Raw genomic sequence first — 24,479 nt, 5'->3', positions numbered from 1 at the left:
CTATTGTGCATACTGAAGACGAAAGGCACACTTATAGACAGTTTAACCTAAGCTGTTTAAATAATTTACGCTGAAAACCCAACTGTTATGAGGCCAAAGCATTGAAAGACTCAGCCGTGGAGACATCTGTCATTATGGTGATACAAACTAACTCTCCTTCAGAGCATCAACATGAGAGAAAATATGCCTGCAGGTTCTTAAATTACAGACAAAATTCAGCTTGACTCTGGACACAAAATTGAGTGTGCTGTCAAGTTTTAACCCTGTAATGCCAAGTGTATCATATTTGATACATAGTTACCAACCTCTACATCATCACTGTACGATATTTTTAACCATAACCACCTCATATCTTTTTAATTTGTTTAAGATAAGCCAATTTTCTGGCATTTATTTCATAGTTCAGGCTTTTTAGTCTTAACCTGTCACATAAAAACTTACATCATTTCTTTTTGGTGTGGCAATATTGTTTTGAAATATGAGCACAACTTTTCTGGACTTGTGGAAAAATGTGTTGGAATTCTTTTAATGCTTTTTAAATGTGCTGTGTGCACTGGGAGACTGAGATCAAGGCATACTGAGAGATACTGTGTACAGCAGCACTGCTGCCCAGAGCAGCACCTGTCAGCTGCTGTGTTGTGACAGGCTTCACTCCACCTGTTGCCAGCATGGAAAGATAGTGTGTCACTCTGGGCAACACCTGAGAGATTTCACAGTCTTTTTTTTTGTTAATCACTGAAAATGTCAGTTTATGTAAAAGTGCTCCTCCTCATGATATAATCCACCGGCAAGCAAGAAGAAGTGCCACAAATAATGAAGACAGGTCAAACAGGTGGGACGAGGCGAGAAAACGAAAAAAAGGGACAAATCCAGTGCAAATACACTATTGCTAAACTCACAGCACCTTCTATTTGTATTGGAGATTTAAGTTCTTTTATCAAATGTATGTTTTAATGTTTTATTTTAATTTGCTGCCTTAGATTTAGTGATTTAAAGTATTAGTGATTCCAGTGGGTACAAAAAAAAATCCCCAAAAAGATTTGAGTCAAACTCAGGATACATATTTCAAAAGCACTTGACTGCACATTCAACTGTCTGCCAGGTTCGCTAATTAGAAATAGTGGGTATAAAAACTAACTTCAGCAAAGCTCTGCAGCACTTAACTGGAATCCTAGACTGGATCTATTAATAGGCTGTAAAAGATTTAACTGGCTGAGGATGTATTAAACGCTTAAATGGGCCAGAAAAGTATAAAAGTATGTCTCGAACCTCTGCTGAAGATAAATCGTTGTTTTCTTCGACTAAACATGCAATTAGACCAACACGCGGTCTATTTTTCTAATTAAAATTCATCAAATTTCAGACGAATGACTGTACAAAAGAAAACAAAAAGGGGCCGTGCTCCTCCACGTGAAATATGACTGTTTTTTAAACAACAAACACACAGCCCATCTTGTCACCTAACAGTGTGTGCTCCGCAAACAAGTGTTACTTGGCAGTGATTGCGTAATGAAGGGCAGAGCAATTATATTGTACAGAGTGTAACGTTTTTGTTGTTAATTGGTATCACAGATTTTGCCCGGCTTAATGCAATATTGAATTCAAACACTTTTTGTCATTACATTCTTTCATTTGAAACTACACAGAGAGAATCAGAGTGAAAAACAAAGAAAGTAGCTTTTGGAATGTCTGGTTACCCTCGCTAATTAGGAGCTCTGTATATAGACCCACGCTCCACTGAGGAGTAACCAGCGTTCACGTGCACGTGCACAAACACACACACACACACACGCAGTCCAACACATACACATGCGCAACATGCGTTCCTATATTGTTTATAAATCCCCCTGAGATTAAACTTGCAGCAGAACAATATCTGAACGCTGTGAAGACAAACACGGGTCCTCAGGGTCTGATTGTTAAAACAGGAGTTCTTCCAGTCGAGACATTGTGCATTCTGCTCTTGTCTCTGGCTTCGCACTGACCGCAACTCTGTTCCCTGATTCTGAGAGAAGCTCTACATCTCTCCATGCTCTGCAGAATCTGATAATGATGCATCCAGCCAAGATGCTGTAACATAAATATCTCGCCGACGTGCCCTTGTCTAACCCAACGAGAAAAAGCCAAGAGTCACGATGAAACATTGATCTTATAAGCTAATGTAAAAAGGGCCCATAAACAACTAGTTTTTTTGCAAGTCTCAGTAATAATTAATGTAAATATGGCTACCGCACAGCTTCCAATGAACTGGTACATTAGTTATCTTGAGAAGAGCACAGTATGATGACAAAAAGGGCCGTGGAGTCATGATTTTCCATGCAGTGATTGAGATTGCTGTATTAAGTGGGTATTAAGTAATTACAGATTTGTGTTCGCAGGTATTTTATAGCCCCTACAGCACCTATACCCCCCACCCACCCCCAGTCACCAAGTCAAACAATAAGAATTTGTGAAGCTGCCCCATCCTTTGACAAATTAGGGTTATTAGTTATACAGTTATTAGCACTACAGGTAGTTTTTGTATTTGTTATACTGTGTCTGAAGGCCTGAAGGCAGCCTTTTCAGATCAGCGCATTAACTAGATTAGTTCAGTGAAATAAAGCTGTTGACTTAAAACTACTTAACCAGAGTTCAGTCGAGTTCCCAGACTCTCCCCTTAAAAACAAGATTGTATGTATAACACATCAGTATTAGGGGTGCACAGTTATGATATGATGGTATGCAAGAAAAAGATGCTAGCAGCTGGTGATGTGAGACAGGAGCATTGCTTGAATGCTCCGTATGACAGGAACAGTAAACAGTGGATGGAAATCACTGACGTGGTTGCAGGTAAAGGAGGGCTTTAAGCAGCTGGTTAAAAAAACTCGACCTGAAATTCAACATCTCAAGCAAAAAATACTCTATGTCCACTTTTCAGTTTCAGTTTTATTATGTGACAATTTTATTGTGCTGAGACGTTACGACGTGAAGTTACTTTAGTTATTGTTATTGTTCACATGTTCAGCAGTTATGTTATAGTTTTGCTTAAATTTTCCAGGGAATGCACAACCTTGGCTATTTTTGTGCTTGCATTTGACTTATGCTGCGTCATTGCTATTGCACTATAATGCTACTGATGGTACTTTGCAGTAATGCACTCATACTGTGTATTAGGTAGTCTGTCATCAAAGCTGCAGTCTTGAAATGCTCAGTATTTCACAAATATCATTACTGTGATTTTTTGAGAAATATGATGATATCATTTTTTAGGTTATATCGCCCACCTCTACCATCCAGCTACTGTTTGCGCTGCAGTGCTCTAGCTAAACTTGGATTGCTTCCTGGAAGTGCAGGTCTGACCATTTGTGCCATTGACTGGATCGTCTCCAATGTGTCAGGCAATGACTCCGGAAATTGTATTTCATCTTTAGGAAAAGGATGCAGCTGGAGGGAGCCGCATCATGTAAGCAGGGTAGGTGAATTCTGAAGGTGAAGACTTTGAAGGTGAAGGCAGGATATTTAAATCTTGTTTTCTGTTTTTGTAACAGAAACATTTTGCACTCACACCTTGCACTGTTGAAGCAGACAAATAAAACCTTTTCTTTTTTCCATTTTCTCTAATCACAACTGTGAGTGTAATAACAAGTAAGTCTAAATGCAGAGCCGAGTACGCTACTCTTTTTGTCATGTTTTCTAACATTGAGCTGTTCGTATTGTTGGGGAGATGTTAGTTGACACTGATTTGATTCTTAATATCTCTAAGGAGTATTTTCTTATGATTTCTAAACAGATTCACCAGCATGATGATGACATACATTTCTTGTAAGTCGCTGAACTCAAAATTATGTACATTATATCTGTGTATTCTGGGCTCTGGGGAGGCCAATCCATGTTGTGTGTTTTTCTATCCAGGTATGCTTTTACTGCATTGGCAGTATGTTTGAGATAATTTTCATGATGAAAATTGAAGCTATTGCCAATCAAATGCTTTCCAGATAGTATTGCATGGATGCTCAAAATATGACTGTACTTTTCTGTATTCATAAATCCATCAATTTGGACAAGATCTCCAGCACCACTGACTGAAATGCAGCCCTAAGCCATGACAGACCTCCGCTGTGTTTTATAGTAGGCTGTACACACTTGCTGTTGTGCCTCTCTCTGACCTCTTTTTTGATCATGTTGGCGAGTTGAACCCCATCATCACTCCATAAGGCCTGTTGATTTTCAGTCCAGTTCTTGTAAAATTCGGCAAACCTCAGCCTTTTCTCCGTGTTTCCCTTCTTTAAGAATGGCACCACCCTTCCACTGAGACTATTTTTTGATGATTCAGTCAACAGCAGATGGATTAACCGAAGGGCCATTTGCATCTCTCAGGCTGTGTAAGGCAGCGGTCCTAAACTCTCGGGCCATGGACCGGTACCGGCCCATGCGTCGTTTGGTACCGGGCCACGAGAGTTGAGGCTTGGATGTGAAATTTTTTATCGTTTTTTTACCGCTTTTATAGTTAACTCTGTTTCCCTGGATCTTTTCCCATTGTAATGAATAAATCTTTTTTTTGGTACCGGTACTGGTTTTATATTGTTGTATTTATCCGTGACACCTTAAAGGCTGGTCCGTAAAAATATTGTCGGACATGTTTTTTAGGACTTGACCTGATAACATTTACATTTACAATAATTGATTACACAGCAGTGGAGAGTAGACTTTATCAAAGTAGATGTCTTTCTGAAAGCGCTGTAACTAAGTTTAAGAATATAATCTACCCACTGTTATCGTCTTCAATGCCCTGTACCAACATAGAGCAGAGCAGCTATCTAAATATTACTCCAACAGAGGTCGATTATCTTGTTAATAATTTTACCTCTTCACTACGTACGACTCTGGATACTGTAGCTCCTGTGAAAACTAAGGTCTCTAATCAGAAGTACCTGACTCCGTGGTATAATTCTCAAACACGTACCCTAAAGCAGATGACTCGTAATCTGGAGAGGAAATGGCGTGTCACAAATTTAGAGGATCATCATTTAGCCTGGAGAAATAGTTTGCTGCTTTATAAGAAAGCCCTCCGCAAAGCCAGAACATCCTACTATTCGTCACTGATTGAAGAAAATAAGAACAACCCCAGATTTCTCTTCAGCTCTGTAGCCAGGCTGACAAAAAGTCAGAGCTCTTTTGAGCCAACCATCCCTTTAATGTTAACTAGTAATGACTTCATGAACTTCTTCACAAATAAAATTTTTATCATTAGAGAAAAAATTACCAATAATCATCCCACAGATGTAATATTATCTACAGCTACTCTTAGTACCATTGATGTTAAGTTAGACTCTTTTTCTTCAGTTGATCTTTCTGAGTTAACTTCAATAATTACTTCCTCCAAACCATCAACGTGTCTTTTAGACTCCATTCCTACAAAACTGCTCAAAGAAGTCCTGCCATTAATTAATTCTTCGATCTTAAATATGATCAACCTATGTACCACAGGCCTTCAAGCTGGCTGTAGTTAAACCTTTACTCAAAAAGCCATCTCTAGACCCAGCAGTCTTAGCTAATTATAGGCCAATCTCCAACCTTCCTTTCATATCAAAAATCCTTGAAAGAGTAGTTGTCAAACAGCTAACAGATCATCTGCAGAGGAATGGTTTATTTGAAGAGTTTCAGTCAGGTTTCAGAGCTCATCACAGCACAGAAACAGCTTTAGTGAAGGTTACAAATGATCTTCTTATGGCCTCTGACAGTGGACTCATCTCTGTGCTTGTCCTGCTAGACCTTAGTGCAGCATTCGATACTGTCGACCATAATATCCTATTAGAGCGATTAGAACATGCTGTAGGTATTACAGGTACTGCACTGCAGTGGTTTGTATCATATCTATCTAATAGACTCCAATTTGTTCATGTAAATGGAGAGTCCTCTTCACACACTGAGGTTAATTATGGAGTTCCACAGGGTTCAGTGCTAGGACCAATTCTGTTTACACTATACATGCTTCCCTTAGGCAGCATCATTAGAAGACATAGCATACATTTTCACTGCTATGCTGATGACACCCAGCTCTATCTGTCGATGAAGCCAGATAACACACACCAATTAGTTAAACTGCAGGAATGTCTTAAAGACATAAAGACCTGGATGGCCGCTAACTTTCTGCTTCTTAATTCAGATAAAATTGAGGTTATTGTACTCGGCCCTGAAAAGCTTAGAAATATGGTATCTAAGCAGATTCTTACTCTGGATGGCATTACCTTGGCCTCCAGTAACGCGGTGAGGAACCTTGGAGTCATTTTTGACCAGGACATGTCCTTCAACGCACATATTAAACAAATATGTAAGACTGCGTTCTTCCATTTGTGCAACATCTCTAAAATTAGAAATATCCCGTCTCAGAGTGACGCTGAAAAACTAGTTCATGCATTTATTACTTCCAGGCTGGACTACTGTAATTCATTATTATCAGGATGTCCTAAAAACTCACTGAAAAGCCTTCAGCTAATCCAAAATGCTGCAGCAAGACTACTGACAGGGACTAGAAAGAGAGAGCATAATTCTCCTGTTTTGGCTTCCCTTCATTGGCTTCCTGTTAAATCCAGAATTGAATTCAAAATCCTGCTCCTCACATACAAGGTCTTAAATAATCAGGCCCCATCTTATCTTAATGAACTTGTAGTACCATATCACCGTATTAGAGCACTTTGCTCTCGCTCTGCAGGCCTACTTGTTGTTCCTAGAGTATTTAAAAGTAGAATGGGAGGGAGAGCCTTCAGTTTTCAGGCCCCTCTTCTGTGGAACCAGCTTCCAGTTTGGGTTGGGGAGACAGACACTATCTCTACTTTCAAGATTAGGCTTAAAACTTTCCTTTTTGCTAAAGCATATAGTTAGGGCTGGACCAGGTGACCCTGAATCCTCCCTTAGTTATGCTGCAATAGATGTAGGCTGCCGGGGGATTCCCATGATGCATTACGTTTTTCCTTTCCAGTCACCTTTCTCACTCACTATGTATTAATAGACCTCTCTGCATTGAATCATATCTGTTATTAACCTCTGTCTCTCTTCCACAGCATGTCTTTTATCCTGTCTTCCGTCTCTCACCCCAACCGGTCGCAGCAGATGGCCGCCCCTCCCTGAGCCTGGTTCTGCCGGAGGTTTCTTCCTGTTAAAAGGGAGTTTTTCCTTCCCACTGTTGCCAAAGTGCTTGCTCATAGGGGGTCATATGATTGTTGGGTTTTTCTCTGTATCTATGAAGCGCCTTGAGGTGACTTTTGTTGTGATTTGGCGCTATATAAATAAAATTCAATTGAATTGAATTGAAAAGATACTGTTCATCTGACAGTTTTTAGGCCTGACACTTCTTCGTTTGTCCTCCACTTGCCCAGTTTCCTCAAATCATTTACAGACACTCCATTACCAGTTCAGAGTATCCCAGTTTATTAGCTATTACCTCTTTGGGAAATACTTTGCAAAACTAACATTTCATGTTAAACTGTGCTGTCTTTGGCATACCTAAATCTATCCTTTCATATATTTAACTAAAGAAAATGGGACAAATTAAGCTAAAATGCCTGAAGGTAACAATTTAAAATTGGTTCTTTGCTGAGTCGCTAGATATGTGTATAGACAGCACAGGTTCATTCCTTGAGTTAGGTGACTTTTTATGCTAGAAAAATGTATATGGCAGTTTAAAATGACCTAATAAACAAACAAACAAGCAGAAAAATCCAGTGAAAATGGTCAGGTACAAGGACTGTCTAAAGAAAAAATGTGACCTTCAAAAAGTCTGGAGAACTAATGCTTAAAAAATGACTTGCTCAAGACTGCAGACAACTTTTTGTACATTATGGCTGAATAATCTACATTTTCACATTAGACTGTATTAGATTCATGATCTCATCACAAGTAGAAATAATTGGTACCTGGTTTGGATCCTTCTGCCACAGAGCCGTTATACACCTGGTTTTGAAACTCGGGTCTGTTGTCATTCATGTCGATCACATAGATGTACAGGTCGATCGGGTTCTCCACCTGGTTCCCGTTCATGTCCACTGCATGTGCACGCAGCTATAAAAAGGCCCAAGTGAAAGAAAAAAATGATATCATTAGCATTCAGTACAGCATTTGAGGTTGTATGAATATTCCATATATAGCTCAACTAAGTCTGATAACGAGGCATCGGATTGATGCATAAGACACTCTGCAAAGATTCTGCAGAAAGGAAAAACCTCAGTACCAACAGCTTCCTCGACTTTGTTAATTGGCATCTTCATATAATCTGCAAATATTCTTTTTCATGTCTGCCAACAGGGCATGAGTATCCTGTTGGTACTTTGGCATGGACCACAACAGCACAGACAGGGGCAAAGCAGTGAAATGTTCCAAACACACAAACAACACCTATTTTGTTGTTAGCACAGCCAGAGGCCTGAAAAATATCAGAGAGGTGTTGCTGCTCAAGCTGTGGTTTCTTTTTGTTCAGGGAGAATGTTTGTCTCAGTTTGTTCTGACAAAGCCATCCATTTGGATGGATGTCTCCGTCTGATGAGCTGTTCCTTGACAATTCACAGTGTGAGAAGAGAGAAAGAGAGAGGAGAGAGGGAAAGAAAGAAGGGGCGGGAAAAAAACGGCGAATGAGATGGGACGAAGAGAAGAGAAGAGTGAATGAGTCCTGTGGAAGCAAATGAGAGATGAAAATACAAAGAGGCAGTGCGGAGGTGTGGGGGCTTGAACAGGCAAGACTGACAAAAGCAATCATCATCTGCAGTGGAATGTCTTAATCTCCACCACTGCTCTTACACACCCTCTTCTCCCCACCAGTCCCCTCTAATGATATCTAATATAACGCAAAGCTTTGTAATAGCCCTGGAACCAAACTGGCACTGTTCACCATGACTTACATTACTCTCATTCAATTGCATACACATTCGTATCCTCTGCAGAAATGTTAATCAATCACAGCTTGGCTTGTTAAATGGAGAAGGGCTCTCATTCTGGCTAAAACAGACACGCTGGCAGCAAAATATTTTGTCTGCACACAGTCGAGGAGGGTCTTCCTGTCAGCCTATTTACAGGAAACCGTGATGCATTGTGGGGCGACATGAAAGATTGAATGGCGGCACCTGCCTTTGCCAAAACACCACCGATCATGTCGGCTTTTGTGCCTGTCTGTCAAGGATTCATCGAACCCTAGCCGAACTGCTTGAGCATTCCAAACACCAATTCAGACACATGTTTACACACATTAACACGGACGCCGACGAGCAGGAAGATTACACACTGGGGAGGCGTGCACAGCCAATCAAAAGAGCCCTCTTTAGCCACTTAATGATCCTCAAGATGCTAGTTTTCCATTGGCTGAAGCACAGCAAACAAACATGGAGAGGAGACCCAACAAACAAACAAGCCCAATCTGTTTTCTCAGCTGTGAACACTGCACACTGTGAAAGTGTGACTGTGATATGTGCGACTGCGATATGTGTGGCTGCCTCAACTGCACGGGTGTGTATGTGCGACCGCTGTGTATTTTTGTCTTTGTGTCACACTGTGTTTTCGTTTGTGTGTGTTCTGTCCTTTCTGCTTGCAGATTTGTGCGTGTGTATATTCCTGCACATTTTCTTTTATTTCTATATGTGTCAGCGTTTATATATTCACATTTCTGCATGTGTCTTCCTGCGTATGTTCTCGGGAGTCTGTTTATGTGTCTCTGCGTTTGTGTGCTCAGTGGCGGGGTTGGAAATGTGATCACAGGGCCTGGATGAGTGTGCCTTGTGCAAACTGCAAATGTATGTGTGGAAAGCAACATCAGTATTCTGCAGCGTGAGCTTTAGGATGACTGGACCAACCACAGAGGAGAAATACAGTTTGTACTTTGCACCATTGGCTCCCTTAGCCAATGTATAGCTATACTAGCATGGTGCTTCAAGTGGAGTGTTTATTTTTTCTGCTAAGATTCTGAGGCCAAGGTTACCTTGTAGCTTTAAGAATCGTGTTACCAGCAGCCTGTCACAAAATCACATAATTTCTTCTCTTTAGTTCCTACACTATATGTACTCTATGTACAATATATGTATGTATACATGAGTAAATAAACTGTATATACTCACTCCTTGTTGTAGTGTGGCTGAGAATAGTGCTACATTTTAGCTAGCAACAGTCCGCCATGATAAAGACTCATGTAGTGATTAATGACTTCTGGCCAATGCTCATGTTGAGAGTTAATTAGTAATTAACTTGCAACACTCATGCCTCAGTCCAATGTATGAGGCGTGAGCGTTGCAAGGAAAAACTTAGATCTTCATCTCATAACATGTAAAATTAATATTGTGAAGCGCTATTCTTATCTCGCCAAAAGAAATAACCAGTAGGCTGTTCAGAGGTGATTTATTTTCAAGTCATCTAAACCAAATCCATTGCATTAACTTAAAATTAAGAAGCGCTCACTTAATTAGGCATGGAATATTAAGCTCATGAGTTATCCTTTACAGATGTGTCATACATAACCTCACATGAACATGAAGATCAAGATATTGTTGGAGTTTTTTCTGTCTCACGTGCTGCATGGAACAGCAGATAGTGTAGATGAAATATTCAGTTTGGATTTGGTCAGCTTGCTGCATGAGTGGCTCTTACAGGAAGCAGGGCACAGAGCAGCTACCCAATTTCTGTATATTTAGTGGGCAGTTACCTGTGCTAGTTCCATAATGTTGCTATGCCCATGTTGGCAAACTCTACACAGACACTCTGTATTAGGGAGCTGGCAAAGAGTGTTTAATGTTCGCTTGACTGTGTTGGATCTTCGCGTGCTCACATGACATGTAGTTAGATAAGCATTTACACTATTTTAATTATACCTCGTTCACAATAACACTTATAACTTATGATTTCAGTTGTAGTTTAGCTTAGACTTACTTTTTGGAGGCCATGGGTTTCCTGATTTGTTTAAGACAACCAAGCTTAGAAGATAAAGTCTAATGAATCTGAATATCTTTTGATTTTTTAAAGTCGAGTTCCAGCAGTTGGTCAAAGTTTAAACTTATTTACTGAGACATCTTAACATGCTTTAGAAGTAATGGCATAAAAACGTGGCCAGCTCGTTGATTTAACTCCAAATGCTTGCAAAACTAATTACATTACCATTAGTGTCTATTTTTAAAGCCATTTAGTACACGTTAACATCATGGCGTCACAACATAAACATGTTAGTATTGCCATTTCAAGCCTCACAGCGCTGTTATCGTAGCTGAATGCAATATCAATATAAATACAGTAATAAGCATAATGGTTCCAGAAAATTACTTGTATTTGAGGCCAGTTGAAAAAATGCTGTATACCAGCTGTCCATGACCGGATCTTTTAGATTATAACCCTTCCTGTATGCTTAAGTGCATGCATTCATGCAACAAAAGATGGAAAAAGAAAAAAAGCACATTTGGTTTTTTTTTTCTTCTTGCAATTCTCCTTGTGCCCTGCTTCATCACAGTAGGTCTGTATTACAAAACTGAAGCTCAGGCTAACACCCACTCTCCTCACCTCACAGATCACTTCCCCCTGGTGCTAGTCTGTCAAAAACAGCAGCCTTGTCTCTCTTTTCTCTTGAACCCAAAACTAACAAGCAAAGTTTGGCCTATGAGGGCACACAGTAGTGCTGGGAACTTCCTATCAAGTTAAAAGGAGGAAAGTCATGGACTAAATTTCCCGTGGGTCGATCACTAGCTACATTCTCCTGCAGTAAATCATACATCACATCACAAGCAGCATGGGTCCACGGTGTCTAAATAGGAGGTTCATTCAACTTGAAGTGCTCTCAACCATACATGCTGTTTTCACTACAGGTTGTGTCAAATAAGAACTGTTTACTGAGCCGCTGTCCTTTCCCAGGGACCAATAACCTGCCTGCTTTATTGATCCCAATTTGCTGGTTGAGAGTACGAGCAGGTATGGAGAGACAACAATCACATACACAGTCAGCAGTGACCAGAGTCTGAATGCAGCAAGTGAGGGAACAAGAGGATCATATGCATGAGAAAAGCAAGACAAACTAATCAAGAAGACAATCATATAGAGCTTTGTGGAATTTACCAATGCATATCTATGTGCATGCCTGTGTGTATACATTCAAAGTTTGTACTGTTGGCATAATGCTGAGTGTGTGCAATGAAGGCACCCCCTCCCCTCTTTCCTGAAGAGACAGGAGCATGCTTTTGAATTAGCTCTATCGGCGGCTCAGCCATCCATCACGCTGACAGGCGCGCAGGAGTTGTGACTCTGACACCGGCATTCACCTCAAGTGGAGGTGTTAGTCTTTGCTGAGATAAATTGAAACCTGTAATGTGGGTATATGAACCAATGGCCTAGCATTAGCACAAGCCTCATGTGGCCCTGCATATTTAATTCACACATATGCAAAGCTGTTTAACCCGAGGTTCCAGAGAGACCAATCATCTGGTTTTCTCTGTGTGCGTATGTGTGCGTGAGTGTGGTAGGGAATCACTAGGCCACATGTAGGCTAACTATACAGCTGTCAGCCTGCCCCAATGAGCAGCGCAGCTGCTCAGAGTGCATGAGGTAAGTTTGCAACAATGTGTGGGATTGAAGTGCAAAAAGGAAAGTGGGACACGGACAGAAAGTAAGAGAGGTGGAAAAGAAGACCTGAGCCCACTAACGGTAAATCAGCTATCAATCAGCATGCCATACACAGAAACACACACATATACCAGCTCATACACACATATGCCAAGCTTGTTAGCTCTGATGGCACAAACGTGCACAACAATTTACCTGCACATCACTTTGCATTTGTGTGTTCAAATCCTCCTACTCTGCACTGCTAAACCCAAATCCATATGGCAGTTTCCGCGGCAGTGGGTTTTGTCAAACCAGTCTTCATTTCATAGCTGATTTCGGCTTCAATTAACTCCTGGAGCAGCTGATGTGAAGGTACTGTACATCAGAGCAGTGATTGCTCTGAATGCACCCTGACTTGTCATTTAGTTTTGGCAGACGACATTACTTGTTAAAAGGAAAGGTAGATGGGGAAGAGATGGGCCCCGGCACATTTCCTCAGGGATAATTGGGAGATAATGAGACAGACATAACTGGAGCTAGAGAGAAAACAAAAACAGGCGAGTAGAGACATTTCTTTCTTACATGGAAGGAAGCTCTTTCTTCTCTGTCCAGAGGTTGGGTGACAAACATGTTGCCGCTGATGGGATCTATGTTGTAGATACCACTCGGGGGCTGATCAGCGCCTGCTCCGGTGATGCTGTAGCGGATGCCCACATCCTTATCCTGATCGGAGCGGATCTGAGGACAGAGCCAGAGAAGCAAGTTGAACAGAGAGGAAAATCTTTTTTTTTTTTAGTCCTTTCAAGCTTTGCCTGCAATTGCAACAAAAAGTACAAAATGTTCAGAGCAGAACAGTATGTGACATAAATTGTCAAAAACACACTATGACCTTAAACTAAAAGTTTGTGAGAAAACTAACAGTATGTGGAATGTTTGATAGATACATTGATGATAACATTTTCACAGAAAACTCTCTTTTGTGTCTTTGAACCTACAGCCCAGAGGTGAAAATGGAAGATTGAACAATGTGCACTGAGGGGAAATAGATGTACTGCCAGCAGATTTTTGCCGATCTTTGATTTTCTTTACTTTTATGGCAGATTTTATGGCATGTGTCTGAATTATGGCAGAAACCTTGAAAAAAAAAAATCAACATGACTTCATGTCTAACAATGACAGCATTTCTGATGGAGACTTTCCTGGACTGTGAAACTGATTAATGACTTCATTTTACATTTCTTCTCATTTCAGCTTTTACACATTTAGTCACAGGCAAAGAAAAAAGACGTAGCATGACACCACTTCCTGTGAGATAGTATCTCTAGCACTGAAAAGCTACACCACTGGTACTCCATTTTTCTCTGAGCTTGAATTTTGCTTTTTATTAGCTGTTTTAGGTTAAACAAAACAAAAAAACAGACTTTTTTTCTCCACTTTTTCACTATCCGGATATCAACACTGGAAATCCCGAGAACTGACCACCGCCCCCAGAGGCCTAGCCATCAAAAGATTCCTGATGGGTCCCCAGACTCCACCATACTGACTGCAGCTGGTAATGGTAGATTGCTGCAAGCGATCTCCCAGGAAGCAGAACGAGGTCTACCATTGCCAGCAGCAAACCAAGACTGTGGATTTTCTGTGCATCTGCAGGACAAGTCTCACAGATAAATGATGAATAACCTCAAGAACCAGATCAACAGCAATCCGGCCAGTTTGGGCCTGGACTAGCAAACTTTATAAAAATAAAATATTTACACATATCCCCTATAACTCTGTAATCATACTACACCTTTCTCTCTTGTTGTATGTTTGCAGTTACACCTTCCAGTAGCATGGACAGGCTTGGCTGTCTGTGGACAAATACTTACAGATACTAACCCTAAAGTACAGTTAAATACTACTTATATAGCTAATTCATACCTTTTATTTGAAAGGGGCATTTCTATCAGGGATGGACATTTGAGAGATCATGTTAACAAAAGATGTTAAAAAACAGCCCACTTGGTTTTCACTTGATTGCTGGTGTGTCTCTGTAGTGTAGAGGCTTCCACATTTACTAAACAAGCAACAGATCCCTTGTTCAAGACCGGGAGGAGACCCAAACGCCTCAGAGCGACCTGTCAGGAACTACATCTGGTGTGAAAACTTGTCAAGTCCCACACATTGTGCTACCTGCTGTGGTGAATAAGGGAGCAGGAGGAAGAAGCTTGTTTCCATTTAATTGCTGCACATTACGACAAAAATCAGCTAGTAATCATAAAGAATTACCACTGGTGATGTTTATGAAATGACATCCTTTCCAGCCAATTTCTCAGTATTTTTTAAAATAACTTCATGGGAGTAAAGTGGTTAAACTAAATAAGAACTCACAACAAAAAAACCCAAACTGTTATTAATGTGAAACATAGCAAAATGATGTTTTTTGGGTGTTTTTTTTAAAAGATTTTTGTATGTTTGCGGTTGTTGTCATGTTGTACAATAACTTTCAGCTACTGGATGCCTGCTTGGTAGTACTGGGTGAGAGATAAGAGGCTAAACATCTTGATTGTCTCAAAGCAGTGCAAACGACTGATTACAATAGTCAATAACTAGCTCACCTTGACTTTTCCCTGGGATTTTACAGGGATTATGGGTGGGCTTAAGTTAAGTGGCCACACTGCTGATTATAGGTTGCAAAGCTACAACTGACAATACTAATTAAAAGTGTTTAACAATTAATTAATTAACCATTTTGGTCATTAAATTCCTGAAAGTATTACAAATGGCCCAATAATTTGTTCTTCTAATTTAATCTATTATATACGATTGTGATAAGTTTGCATATGCAAGTTTTACTGTAGACAAACAGAGAAAAACGGAAAATCATTAACTGTAGTGAAAAAAGCTGCAATGCTTTATTCCAATAATATATATTAAAAGAGTAGAACAGAGGAAAAAGTACAAATACTTCCAAAAATGTCAGCAGTGCAAGAGAGTGCAGTGCGTACGTGTTTAAGGTGACGCAGGCTTTGAGTGACCGTAGTGAGACTTTAGTGAGTGTAGAAGGAAGAGGGTTTATGGGAGGCGCGGAGCGAGAGAATCAGTCAATAATCGGGAAAGCTGCCAATTAAATTCGGTGCTGGTGTTTTAGCTCTGCAGCGGTAATCAAATAATCTTTCCTCTGACTTCAAACTCACGTTCTAAACACAACGCCGGGTTTCCTGTTTTTTTTTCTACTTTATTGGGACTGAACCATCACTATGGTTACAAGTCAGAGGGAATAATGGAGAAATGAAGAAAAGGGAAGTCTTGACTCTTTTTTCTCTCTATCTTTCTCTTCCCCCTCCTATGCAATTTTCCTGGTCTGTGGGGCTGCAGATCATGCATGAAAATGAAATTACTTCATCCGTTCAGTGGTGACGGTGGCTGCTGCATAAAACATTTCTCTGTTTGAACATGATACCCTCTCTCTTAATTTCGAACGTGGTGCTCCCACACCCACGGTGCAGCGCTCCTCTGTAGCTTTCACAATTTTCATTTCCTGAGCTCGCTTCACACAGGATCCATTTGTGGATGCTGCAGGTTCAGGTGTAATGTACAATATTGTAAAAATTCTATCAATCTGTGCACTTAGGCGGTTCCATTTGGCATTTAATCACTGGAGCACGAAGATACTGTAGGACTAATTGCATTTATTATTCACAACACCCACTATCTGCCAATCAAAGCAGGATGAAATTATGGCATAAACAATAACATAATTTGATCATTCACCCTCATCATCAGTGTCATTTGTTTGGATAACAGACAGATAATGTGGAGCAGATCAGACGCATTATGCATTTCAGTAATGAGAACGTGCCTGTGAAATCCTCTGTCTTATCTGTGAAGGAGACAAACACGTTAAGGGCTCTGTGCTCAAAACCAGAAGATATACACACACGCGCAAACAACAAACATCTGCTCAAGCTGCAGGGACAGCCAGAAAGAAGAAGAAGAAGATGAAGAAAAAGAAAAATTTACCACCCCGAATCGGCTATTTCTTCTTTTTTTTTTTAGCATAGACATTTCCTGGGTGGATAAGAAGCAGCTTGTAGTCATGTATGTGAGTTTAGTGAAGTGTTTGACAGGTAAGAGATTCTCTCTGTGTGCACCAATGCGTGGATCAAAAGGACCAGCTCAGTTCAATAATTCACAAGGCCGTCATGAGGGAATCATGAAATTTTCACCTGCCACGGGTATGCGAGTCTGCATGCGGACTTGTGCACGTTTACTTACCGACAGTGTGTGTTTGCGAGCAATCTGTTTCTTCGGCGGAACTTCAAAGCTCAGAGAGTGCAGTTGGCAATTCAGTATAATAGCCCCAAGAGGAGACAAAGGAACTCTTACACATCATGCGGCCTTTTGCTCTTATGCCTTCTTAAAATTCCACATCAAGGCCACATGAGACCAGATGTCATATTTGTTGGTGTCTCTTAATGAAGAGTCTTTATATCAATAAATTGAATAAATGAAGAAGCGCGGCTTCTCGGTGCCCCGGGAATCCCATGAGTGACAACTGCTCAATTGAGCCATTTGAATAGAATGCTAATGATGAAAGCAGGGATTTCTGTCCTCCTCTTGCTTTCTCGCTCAGTGTCTATCTATCCCCATCTTTAATTCTCCTTGTTATTTCAGTTCCTCCTAGTAGATCGAATGGCTACTAATCACACTTAAAATAGCAGGGAGAGGCAGATGCAAGGGACTTAACTGGTTGTCTGTCTCAGTCAGATCAGAACAGACATCAGATAAGTGACCTATTTGTAGCTCTCTGAGAGTGATTTCCTTGATTACTGACAACTGCTAGGATCCTGGGAGACAAGCTATCAGTGTGAGAAGAAAGATGGAGAGGGATGGAGGCAGAGAGACACAGAGAGCGAAAGCAATGGGAGTTGGAGAAAATTAGATGAAGAATTAGTGTTCTGCTTAAACTCCTTGGGGTGACACAAGGCACGCAAACACATAGAAGAAAAGAAACGGAAAGGAATACATTTCCATTTATTTAGCATAGCGGCTGGCTGCCTAATTAGCGCACTGTGAAGTTTCAGTCTGTCCAAATCTCCTTTAATTGATCCAACCCTGTATGATCGCCCTATCTGCATAAGTAGTTTGATGCCGACATAAACAGGGACTAATTTGGTGTTTATTTGATGGCACTCTGTGTTTCATCTATTTACTCCGAGTCTAACTTATTTCTAGCAATGCTGCAAAATGAACACAGCCGGATTTTGCTGTACAAGGGACATGCACGTGTGCAGCTATTCTTCTCTTTCCCAGGAAACAACTATCCTTTAACCAGGAAGTCATTAGGACAGCATGCTGCAGGCACCCATAGGATCATTAAGGGTTATGTGTGCCATGGGCTAATGTCACACAATAATGGGACTCTATGGTTTACACGCTTTGATGGCCTCTTTTATGTCTCATCCATGCTTTCAGGCCTGTGTTGTAATCCTTTGGTTTCACACATTCCAGGCTCGCTCTATATTTTATTGCTCTGGGCTCAGTCACCTCGCTTTGCCTTCTGGGCACATTAAAGGGACCCCCACAGGTTAGGGAGGCTTAAAAAACACTCTCCTATTAATATACTGTTATTATGAGGACAATGGTGCGTGCTGTTTGCCACTAATGATCACTTTTTTAATTGAGCAAATGCTTGTCCAAAAAGCATACCCTGTACTCGTGCAAATGTCCCACACATACAGTGAACATACAGTGGGCGGTTAAATTAGTGCTACTCATCTCACCTCTGCTGTAGTGGTTTGGAAAGACCAAACCAGAATAAATTTGGAATCAATAAAGTTTTTTTTTTATTTTAAAAATGACTGATTTAAGAAGAAACGCTAGAATAAATCAGCGCTAACAGTTCAAGCTTGCTCATCACTGCCTCCACATCATATCAGAGCTCATTCATAATAACCAGCCGTTGCATTCTTACTTCTATCACATATATCTGAACGAATAGCAAATAATGTTTACGTGTAAACAAACCGGCATTCACAGCTACATAGGCAGCTTGCTTGGTCGGCTGCAGAGCTACTCCCCCAAATAAGCTTTTGTGCAATGAGCTACAACACAATAGCTAAGCCAGGTGACTAGTTATGTGTTTAGCACTGTCTAATTACATCCTCCAAGGAGGTTATGTTTTTGGTAGTGTTTGCATGCATATCATAACTCTGTCTGTAAACATGACAGCACTAGAGGTTTTCAATGACTTCTTTGTAGGGGTGTAGAGTGCAGCCATGTAAACAATCCATTATATTTTGGCATAGATGCAGCAAGATCTTCAAGTTCAACTTAATGATTTTGTTGAAAATTGACATAATGTCTTTAAAACTTATTATTGTAAATGGACTGGTTCTTTTCTAATCTCCTTGAGGGTTTCACTTCCCACAAATTACCTCATTTAGCATAGCACTTTTTTCCACGCCTAAATGCTTTTCTTTCTAAGATTCACACTGGAGAGCAACTTGGGGTTCAGTTTTTTGCCCACTCTGGTATGCAGAATGGATCAAACCACCAACCTTCCAATTAGAAGATGACCTGTGCTAAACTACAGCATCTTAATCTCATAGTACAAGCCTGGTGTGATCTGTCAACATATAGTTGACAAAATATCATGTCACATACGACCTTTGACCTCTCCTTCGAGGTCAACAGATGGATCTGAAGGTCTGAATAATGCTGACACACACATATATCTATATCTATGCATCTCTCTGTGTGTACACATATAAGGAATTACAGACTCTCTATTTCTTGCCTCTGTCTCTCTAAAATAAAAACTTACCATGACTCATAATTAATAAATTGATTCAGTGACAAAAAGACTGAAAAACATCTAAATTTCCCTCTTGTGTTGGGCATCTGATGTTGCTGTATCTAGGTAACGATCAAATGCACTGTAAATTATGCAGCGTTGTTTTTCCCCCTTGAATCTTATTTTTGTGACTGCCTATGATTAGTTTCATCTCTTTTGTCTATGCTACAGCTGCGTCAAATTAATTTTTTATATTTAACTCTCTTATCTATGGGGCTTGCGCTCCAGTTCTCTCTCTTGATCCCTACCCAACGCAGACACATTTAATATTCTGTGCTTAGTGGTAAACATGTCAGTGTCGTCTATTTATAATGTTTGGTAGGAGTAAATGTCACCGATGCCACCAAAAGTCAAATATCAAAACACCTACTGCACAGCAGTTATTAGATTTTGGTATAAAGTCTGTAAGTTTGAAGGATGGTTAATATGAAGTAGTTAAATGCAGGAAAAGCCAAAGTAATGACATTTCCATGCTGAGATGCATTATGGGGGGAGATGATGCCAACCACTCAGGGCACAGACATGCTATGACTGAGCTGTCAAACACGGTTAAGACAACATCTGCCAAATATCACGATTCCTTTAATAGAACCTACTTACTGTCTTCATGCCTCGTAGGTATATAGTGACAAGTCGTCGTTGCTTTTAGTCTCAGTTTGTAGCCAAAGTTGTACATAGGCACATATGTGCACACAGGGCATAACAATATAGTTTTGTCATCTATAACTGAAATAGTGTAGACTGGTGCTCTGTTTTAAGGAGCTGATGGATTCAGCATAAACGGGAATCAATCATAAGATTTTGAGCATTTTCAGCCAGGTTTTAAGAGATAATTAGATCTCATTTGTTCGCTGATGGTGTTGCTGCTTAGTTCACATTTCCCTGAAGTAGTAGTGTGAATATGTGGTGGGTTCAGCTGCAAGCTCATATGTCTCATTTGTATTTGGTTTACTGCGCCTTTTTACACTGCTGCCCATTGACTTGGGGAATTGCTGGCAAGCTATTTAATTTCTTTTAAAATATCCTTTCATTTGTTTCCCTTTCCCTTTTTTTACACTTTCATAGCAGATTCATTGCATGTGTGGCACCTCACTGAGTGGTTTTAAGGAAAGAAAATGACACTGCCACGCTGGAAAAGACAATTGATTTTCTTATCTTAAGCAGTCTGACTTTGGTGTCACCGCTTGGGTTAAAGTATTCCGATCTGACAACAAACCTTTGCAATCATAGGGGCGTGGGAATGGTTCCCAACCCGCGTTTCTGCGAACGGACGAATTGCTATGTTAAACGGCATTATCAAAAGCATCTGTGCATCTGAGAACTACACAGGCATCCTTGAAAATCGCTGTGTTTGATAATGTCTCATCTTTTCCTGCTGTTATACAGTATCTGTTTTCTCTTTGTTGAACATGAGGGAAATGGCAAAACTACATGCTTTTTAACTTCCTCTTAAATTTCAGTTTTGCATTGCTTTGATCCCTCCTGCTGTGTGCTTGTCACTCTTCAAAGCTGATGTACCCTGCTTTTGATGGGGAAGAGGAATTCAAATAGTGTGATAGGCCATCCACACAAACATCCAACAAAATGAAATAGGAGGGAATAAGAAAGTGAAGGATGAAAGAAATGGAAACATGGGCTGACAAAATGGAAACAAAATTTCCAATTAGAGAGAATGTAGGACCTCAAGTTTTTGCCAGCCTCCCAACTTTTCTTCCTGCGGAATACAATAACAGCCTTGCGCGCGCGAGAGTGGCGACAAATGGGGTAAAACCTGTCAGTTAAGTGGCGTCATGAGAAGGGAATGGTGCAGATGATTTTAAAAATAGTCACATAGGCGCCCTGTGAGTGGAAAGCTGCAGAGAGCTCAGGTTTAATATCTCTCAAGCGAGAGCCACTGACAGCCACCGTCGCACACAGTTATCCCTTATACTCATAAAGAACAGCACAAAGGCAGGGTAGTCCATTATGGATCGGAAACTGAATACGAAATGAACTGAGCTCCTACAGCTTTGGAATATGGTCTCTTTTTTGCCTTACACATCCTTCCTTTCGTTTGATGTGCAGTCTGTATTTGTGCTGCGTATTAGTTTGTCTGTCTCTCAGCCCCATGTGCCCCATTCTCCCATTGCTCCCAGTGGAAAGGAAGCAGTGAGAGTCCCATCAATACAAACGAGCCGGGTTGCCATCTGAGAAAGGTTAGTCTGCTCCGGTACTGGCACTGGTCTTTTTTCACTTTCTAATACAGTCAATTGAATTGAGTCCTTTGAATTCTTAAGGTTTCCTGAGGTAACACTTCTGTGAGAGAGATTTGGATTTAAAGATAATAGAGTCAGGTTTTTTTTCCTTTCTTGACAATTTAAGAAAACAAGGCTAAAGTCTTTTGGGGGTGATGTTTTTTCCCCTCCAGAGGAACTTTTTCTTTAATGTGATATATAAGAGGAAAAGACAATCCAGTTAGAGGTGAGTGTGATAAGAGCGGGGGAAAGCTTAGGAGAAAATCTCTGAGAAGGCAGAGGCATCGTCAAGGAACATGTCTTTTAATGAAAAGCAGAAAGCATTCAGAATGCCAGCAGCATATCCAATAAACAACCTTCAAACAGTGTTTTTTTTCTTTTCCTTAAGATGGGAAGTCTTTGGAAGACAGATATTTCTCATCCTTAGTATATTTGGATCATGAATCTGGGGGTGGTTCCACAAATTTGGAGTGTGAACTTTTCTGACATCTTCCTCTTAAACTCCAATATCCTCCATAACCATCCTGCATGCCATTCATCATTAACCAGTGAAGAGAAAGAAGTCCCACAGCTTTAACATCATGTACCTGCTCAAAAATAGATTAGATGTTCTGTCAAGCGCACACACTCGCACGCACATCACTGCCTCCACCTCAGACCATTAGCCAGACCGAGGAATGAAATGTAGGATAGGAAAAAGGGGCAATTAGAGGGAGAACAAATATTAATGGAAGTTAAGAAGTGACTCACAAACCCAATTACAGCATTAGCCAGGCAATTTAGATGAGCTCTGCAAGAGGCGAGAATCCTGTTGAAATGTACCAGTGGTCTCTCTGCATTAACAATGGCATTAATTCCCTGATTCGCAGCGTGGGAGAAGAACAGAGCAAATACAACTATTCTGTCTCCCTTAGAAAGAAATTCTGCAATAGGAATGAAACAGGCGGAGAGGTTGACGTACTTGTCCTACCCCCCCCCCCCCCCAAGCAGACCGCAGACCCCAGAGAGATTTAACTCGTTAAAAAGTAATAGTCTCCTACACTACGCTAGGCTTTTCAAAATAAGGATGATAGGTAAAGCGTATTATAGGTCTTCCAAGCAAAGAGAAATTTGCCACAAAGATAATTATAAGTGAAGACATGACTGGCTGCTGGAAGGCTGACTAAAGGGAAGGAGCAGAACAAACAGCAAAGAGATGTACTTTAGCAGACAGAGCTACAGATGGAGGGAGGGAGGAGCAGGGAGCTTTTTGCTGCTCTTGCACTTTTCCCCTCCATCTACCTCCTCTGTCAAATTGCATCCCATAAACCCAAGCTGCTGCCACATGCTCCCACAGGAGACCTGCGTCCGTGACAGCCTAGCCAATCAGCAGCACCCTGAGGCCAGTTGAAAGCCGTTCTGGCACGCCTAAGGCTAGCAGCGTCCAACCAATCAGTTAGAGGCCTGCCTTGAAAGGAGGGCCACGCTTGGCTCAGGGAGCTGCCAAGGCTGCCAATGAGCGCCCAGAGGGGAGTTCAAGTGGCTCAGAGGGAGGCTGCCAGAGGGGTCAGAGTGGACGAGGGCAGACTGACAGTTATTTAGTGAGAGGCTGAGCTCTGTGTCACTCACAACAGCACTCAGCCTTTGTACTAGCGGGCCAGCTCTAATGGGACTGTCACCTTCTAATTGTCCGACTGGGGATGCTGAGAATGACAGACACATACTTTCACTCAAACGCACGGACAATGCAGAGGGACAGACACGCATCTTCAGACACAGAGCGACAAAGAAAAGCCCCCTGTGCACAATTTTCCTTTGTACACAAATTCTCTGCACTTATCATGTCGGAGATTGCGTTTCCTGAATCTCACAAAGGCAGACTGAACTGTCCTCGCACCAAAAATCTACGGCTATTTCAAATACTATTCAGTGGTGATAGTGTGCACCCAAAGAAAAAAGAATGAAGCTGTGATGTTCCCTCTCATCTGCCTCTTTAGCGGGCAAATCTAGCCAGCAGGTAATGCTGACTGCCTGGTGTTCTGGTGTCTGGTTCTAGCTTGAAACAAGGTTTATGAGACTGGTGAGAGAAAATGCAAACATTAAAGATGCAGGCTATAAAACAGGATGCTAAAATGCTCTGCAGAGCTGAGTGGAACTGAGGCTTTGGGTGGTAATTCTCGGTGGGTTAACCCAATTACAGAAGCAATGTATTCCACTGCCCGTATAAATATTGATTAAATAAGCATTACAGTTTCTTTTATGGGATATTTATCTATTTATATGTGGCCACTTCTAAATCACAGACAATGATTTTCCATGTGAAAGTGCCGAGAAGAAAGCAAAGCTGCAACATTCTTCCGTAGCATGCATCATTTCATGACAAAGATTTCTAGTCCTAAACTTTTAAAAGTTACATTATGAGCTGAACGCTCATGAAAGAGTTGTTCCAAGAGCAGAAAGCAGTAATGAGGCCAAGAAGGAACAGGATCAAATGGCGCAAACAGTCTAAGGCCTCTAAAATTTAATCATCTGCCAGAGCTGAAAAGTGCATCATACTTTCAGGACAGCTCCAAAGGGAGGACCTGTACTCTAAGAAGATGGAAACAAGCGAGCTGTTTTGGCAGATCTTTTGGAGAAGCTGGGTTAGACAGCACTTCCCCATTAGGAAAAGGTAAAGTATGCAGAACTACATTTAAGGGAACTTTATTTCTGGAAACTGCGTGTTATCATTATGGATGAAACTCTGGGATTCTGGGACGCAATCTGAGGAATTGTGTCAGGGGAAAAGCGAGTGAGCGATGTCCTGATTTAAACCAAAGAGACATGTCAACAAACTCTGCCCCTTGAAGCTAAAAACTGAAGTGAATTTTTATCACCAATAGACAGGCTTG

General features: G+C 40.9%; 1 protein-coding gene across 2 annotated transcripts in view; it reads right to left on the bottom strand.

Annotated features, from left to right (window-relative positions):
• Positions 1–24,479, bottom strand: part of cdh4 (cadherin 4, type 1, R-cadherin (retinal)) — a 214,489-nt gene that overhangs the window by 37,761 nt on the left and 152,249 nt on the right. For both annotated transcript variants that reach the window (XM_040002896.1, XM_040002897.1), the window contains exons 6-7: positions 13,120–13,275; positions 7,893–8,037 (exon numbers count right to left, since the gene is read on the bottom strand). In XM_040002896.1, coding sequence (XP_039858830.1) covers positions 7,893–8,037; positions 13,120–13,275 — 301 coding nt within the window. The remainder of the gene's footprint in view (positions 1–7,892; positions 8,038–13,119; positions 13,276–24,479) is intronic.

Source organism: Simochromis diagramma, unplaced genomic scaffold (genome assembly GCF_900408965.1).
Source record: "Simochromis diagramma unplaced genomic scaffold, fSimDia1.1 OVJJ01000646.1, whole genome shotgun sequence".
NCBI classification, from domain to species: domain Eukaryota; kingdom Metazoa; phylum Chordata; class Actinopteri; order Cichliformes; family Cichlidae; genus Simochromis; species Simochromis diagramma.
Note: the sequence above shows the minus strand (reverse complement) of the source record. Positions and strands in the feature narration are given on the sequence as shown.